Genomic DNA, 5523 nt, shown 5'->3' with positions numbered 1-5523 from the left:
CCCTGTCCATGCTGCCCAGGCTGGTCTCAAATCCTGAACTCTGCTTACTTCAGCCTCCCAAAGTGCTGGGATTGCAAGGTGTGAGCCGCTGTGCCTGGCCTAAGGCTACTACTACTGATAAGCATTGCATGTTACTATCACTACCTGCATCCAGTCTTCATTGTCATTAGCACTGCATTAATTAATGAGTCTCATTTTACAATAATGTCATCTCATGTATGTGGAGAGTTTATTGCCGGCCAGGTGTCAGGCAAAGCACTTTACCTAGATCTGGCGTTTGACCTTCAGTCACCCTATGAAGCAGGTAGGATTTATTATTTCCACTTTATTTGTTGTTGTTGAGATAGGGTCTCTGTTGCCCAAGCTGGCGTGCAGTGGTGCGATCTCAGCTCACAGCAACAACCTCCATTTCCCGAGTTCAAGAGATTCTCCCACATCAGCCACACCGAGTAGCTGGGACAACAAGTGCATGCCACCACGCCCAGCTAATTTTTGTCTTTTTTGGTAGAGATGGGGTTTCACCAAGTTGACCAGGCTGGTATCTCCACCTTTTAGGTAAGAGATGAAAAACCCAAGAGGTTAAGTCATCTGCTTGCTCCAAGTGACACGGTGACATGCCAGACCCCAGACACAAATCCAGGCAAACCCAAAGACTGCTTCAGCAAAGGCCTACGTGGGATTCAAACTCCAACCTCTTTCCCCAGATCAGAACATTCACTGCCTTCTCCCCTTGCCTCGGAACCTGGGATCACCAGCCTAACCCCATCTTGAGAAAACACAAGAATTACCCCCACACTCCCTCTGAGCCCCTCCCCCACCTTGACAAGCAGGCCAGGATGCCAAGGACTCCTCACCTGGAGGACTCGCCCATCTTTCTTGGGGTTTTGAGGCCAGGGCTGTTTATCTGGCTTCATCCTGTCCTGGTATTTGGTGCAGCACTGTACACAAGATGGCTTAACTGGGTGGCCCAGGTCTCTGGGGTCTCAACACCTGGGGAGGCAGGGGAGGTTGTGTGGGCCTAGCTTGCTAATTGCCATCTCACCATGGCAACCTGCATGTGGGCTGTTGTAATCCTGAAGCTCCTTTCTAATAACATGCTCATCCTTCCACTCTGGAAGCTTCTTCCATCCCCAAATGCTGGGCCAGGCCCTTTAGAAACCTGACCTTATTTAAGAGATGGTCGTGATTATAGCCCAATTCACACATGGCCTGGGAGGCTCAGAGGTGCTAGGTCTGACATGTTCAGTGGATGAACCCCAGGTACATCATGCTATTCTGTCTCTAATACGCTAGCTAACCAGTATTAACCCCCTTTTCCCTGACCAAAGGCTGGAGATGAGTGTGGCCAGATGAGCTTTGGGCTTGGGACTCCTGCCTAGGGAAGTAAATCCCAGTAAAATGGGATTACTGGAGTCACAATATTAGGCTTAGAAGGGCAATCGACATCGTGAGTGCTCACTGAAGGGCAGGATTTTAGTTAGGGGCACGCTGAGAATCACTCCACCCAAAGGGCAGAGGACACGGGCTAGACTGGGACCACAGGGCCACTCCCAGTTAGCCCCTCACGGAAGGTGGTTGACCTGCAGCACGGCAACTTGGGAGCTGTGGAATAAGGTATAGAATCCCACAGAAGCATACGAACTGTGAGAATCATTAGGATCTTTTGCTAGAGGTGATAATCACCTCGATCAGTTCCCCAAGATCAGGGGCAGACTCCAGCCCTTGTATTTAGGCAAGGGGAAGGTGCTGCGTAAAAGACATATACAACATTTTCTCTTCCGCTTGCCCTGGGAAAAAATGATCCTGGGCCCTTAAAAATGTCCTGTAGCTACATGCCTATAACTGCACACGTCTGGAAACAGGTGTCCCACACATGGAGCTTTTAAATGAATTCAGACACTCAAGCCACATTTGGGAACCGTGACTTAGATACCCATTCACTAGCCCGGTGTGGTCCCTTGATAGCAGCATCAAATTCCTAGGGTCAGGCTGGGTGTGGTGGTGCTCGCCTGTGGTCCCAGCTACTTGGAGGCTGACAGAGGAGGATCACTTGAGCCTGGGGAGTCCAGGCTGCAATAAGCAGTAAATGTGCCACTGTGCGACTGAAAATTCCTACGGTCCACTCATAGAGTCAGAAACTCTGGAGGTTGGGCCAGCAATCACAGCCCTGAGAAGCCCTCCAGGGGATGCAGATGTGCTGGATTTTTTTTTTTTTTTTTTTTTTTTTTGGAGACGGAGTCTTGCTCTGTTGCCCAGGCTGGAGTGCAGTGGCACTATCTCAGCTCACTGCAAGCTCCGCCTCCTGGGTTCAGAGCGTAGCTGGGACTACAGGTGCCTGCCACGCCTGGCTGATTTTTTGTATTTTTAGTAGAGACAGGGTTTCCAGGGTTAGCCAGAATGGTCTCGATCTCCTGACCTTGTGATCCGCCTGCCTAGGCCTCCCAAAGTGCTGAGATTACAGGCCTGAGGCACCGCGCCTGGCCTGTATTCTTGGGGTTTTTTTGTACAGATGGGGTTTTGCCATGTTGCCAAGGCTGGTCTTGAACTCCTGGGCTCAAAAGATCTACCCACCCTGGCTAGGATTACAGGTGTGAGCCAATGCTGCAGAACCAGTGCACTACACTGTAAGTAAGCTCCAGTCAGCTTGGGGTCACATTGCGTTTTAATAAATGAATGAATGAATGAATCACCTACTTCCAAACTATCACCCTTACATGTTAGCCAGGCCCTCCCCCATGTCCCATCCATCTGACCTGCAGAAGAAGAGGGACATCAGACAGTTATAGACAAATACTGATTTTAATTAAACATAAGGTAAACTCTAGGCATCCGTCATCTTTCAGCCTAAAAATTAGCAAAAACTGTTGAAACAAGGCACAGTTTTTTTCCCCATATTTGTTACGTCGTGGCTCCAGTTACAAAAAAAGTTTTAATGAAAACGTTAAACATAAAAATAGAAGTTTGAGATTTTAAAAAAAGTGTATAAAAAGCCCCACAAAACTTGTCAACGTTGTTCCTTATTCTACAAAATAGCACCAGTAAGAAGAATAAAAACCATTACGACAGCATTTCTGAAATGCAGCTTGTCTGAACTCCCATTCTCCCTAAAAATGACTTATCATGGAATAAAAAAGGATTTAAAAATCTCCAGAGGGAGCACCGAGCTTTGACTGCAGTTTTCTCTGTCATCTCTTAAGATGAGGGGAAGGTGTGAGAAATGTACGTCTGTCCCTGACTGCTGTCACTGTTTCTGAGTTTAGTAAAAAGATGAGAAATGACGGTAGCAGACTTCTCATCTGGGGACCTGTGCCTGTGGGGGGTAGGTCTCTTGGAGAGGGAATGGGTTTGAGGGGGTGTCTTATCTGAGCTCCTTCCTTCACACTCCTCTCCTAAGGAAGAGGGAGACACGGAGGAGCCATACTTGTCTACAAAATATATGGCAACTTATGTTATAGAACTCAGCACACCCCTTCCTGAGCTCCCCAGAGGGTTCTATTGCAGTCACTGGGAGGGATTGAGCTAAGAGTGGCCCCTGCCCTTGGGTTTGTGGGGGGAAAAAATAGCCCTGAATGTGATGATGATGTCATCCCTGCTGAAATCATCATCGTTGTGGAAAATACTCTAATATGTCCCGTGCAGACTCCAGCCCTTGTATTTAGGCAAGGGGAATGTGCCGGGTAAAAGACATATACGACATTTTCTCTTCTGCTTGCCCTGGGAAAAAATGATCCTGGGCCCTTAAAAATGTCCCATAGCTACATGCCTACAACTGCACACGTCTGTAAACACAGAGCAGCAGCCAGTTTTCAAAAATTAAACTCTTGCAATAACTGTCTTGGATGATTTTTCAGCATTAACCTGAGTATTGGAGAGCTGTCGGCACTGTGGTTTTGGTATCATAGCCATTGTTTCTCTGAGTGGTAGACCCAGGAAGGAAAAAAAAAAAGCCACGTTGCTACCTACTTCAAGTTTTAAAGTTTTAGGAGAAGAAAAAATGAGCACCGTGTTAGGCTGCTCCAAGCAGCCAGGTCTGAATTGTGCACAAGGAGGCGGCACCTCGGCCTCCCCCTGCAAGAGAGTCAGGTGGCTCTGCCCCCACTGAGCAGGAGGGAACTGAGGTACACGGTATGCCCCACACAGCTGAGGAAGAGCAGGGCCTGGGGATGCCTTCAGGAATCACACCTCCTGGGTCCTGGCTCTGCCACACACCCCAGTGGGCTTGGGGCCTGGCTGGAACTATTCACATGCAAAGTAGTCCTTCAGAGGGGCGAAGAGGTGTCGGATGACAGGCACGCTCCAGGACCTTCCCAGCAGCTTCTGGCGGGCACCGCGGCCCATGTTGGACACGTCTGTGTAGTGCACAGGAAAGCCAAAGATCCTGGGGGTACCGGAGTGAAAAGACAGCGAGTCAGAAGTGTCTCCAGGATGTTGACAGCCTCAACCAGCCAGGTCCAACTGCTTCTGCCCTCACCATCCCGCAGTCCCATCAGTAAGGTCTCCAGGACCTAAATTCAGAGCCCTTAATTCAGAACACTTGCTCACAAACTGCTCACAAATCAAAGTCCCCCGTTTTGTGCAGGCCTAGCACCATACTCTTGGCATAGAGTTGGTGCTCAGAGGACCTTCCTGGAATAAATGCATGCATACCAAATTAGCCAGCCAGCAATGTCTCCATCTTCAAAACACTATGATGGGAGAAGTTAAGCAATTTCCTTAATAAGGAACAAGGTCACTCAAAAACAGCCTAGATTTTCAGTCATCACAGGCTCAGGCAATTTACAGCTCAGCAACCACAGTTTTCCTTCCCTCTTCAAACCCAGATACTGGATGAAGGACTGAGCTAGACGACTTCAGGCAGATGGTATCAAATATACCAAAAGCTTCCTCTATAGGATTCTACCAGGCCTGGAAAGAGGGTACAGAGGCTGAACCTCAGTATTACTCAGGTATACAATCCAATACTAAGAGTCATCCCAACAGGCCAATGGCTGTGTGGGTTATTCAGAAACATGCCAAAGATGTGATACCTCAGGCCTGTGTCTTGCTTGGCTTTAGCGTCTACACCAACCATTTTAGGTTTGGGTCCATACAGAATAATCTACAGCATAAATACTAATCAGAAGTTACTTTTATACTCAGAAAACTGTTGGTAAGTCAAAGAAGAAAGTAAACGAGTTGTAGAAGTGAAATATCTGGAATGAAAACACTCTGTATCAAAGCCTTCAGAATACAGAACACAGGTAAAGAGGAATGTTCAAAGCCTTAATTACATCACTATAGCAAATAATGATTTTAAAAAAATAGGAGACGCAAAATGAACAAATAGAGGAGTGAAAGAAAAAACAGACCTGAAATCCAAGAGATGGTTATTTGCATCAAAACAGACAAACTTAGCCCAAAGAAAGGGAAGGAGAGGATAAACTGTGGCTAAGAAGGAATCATTTATAGAATGAGCAAACTGAAGTCTTCAAGAATGGCATGTCTGTGGGGTTTTTTTTTTTTTTTTTTTTTTTTTTTTTTTTT

The 5523-nt window shown here is 47.2% G+C and overlaps 1 protein-coding gene across 2 annotated transcripts in view; it reads right to left on the bottom strand.

Moving 5' to 3' along the window:
- Nucleotides 1-2783: 2783 nt before the first annotated feature.
- The window catches only part of DNMT3B (DNA methyltransferase 3 beta), a 29828-nt gene continuing 27088 nt past the window's right edge, over nucleotides 2784-5523 (bottom strand). For both annotated transcript variants that reach the window (XM_023220587.2, XM_023220585.2), the window contains one exon: nucleotides 2784-4378. In XM_023220587.2, coding sequence (XP_023076355.2) covers nucleotides 4237-4378 — 142 coding nt within the window. In that variant the 3' untranslated portion in view covers nucleotides 2784-4236. The remainder of the gene's footprint in view (nucleotides 4379-5523) is intronic.

The sequence above is a fragment of the Piliocolobus tephrosceles genome, chromosome 20 (assembly GCF_002776525.5).
Source record: "Piliocolobus tephrosceles isolate RC106 chromosome 20, ASM277652v3, whole genome shotgun sequence".
In the NCBI taxonomy this organism is placed as follows: domain Eukaryota; kingdom Metazoa; phylum Chordata; class Mammalia; order Primates; family Cercopithecidae; genus Piliocolobus; species Piliocolobus tephrosceles.
The sequence above is the reverse complement of the archived record's forward strand: the minus strand, read 5'-3'. Positions and strand labels throughout refer to the sequence as shown.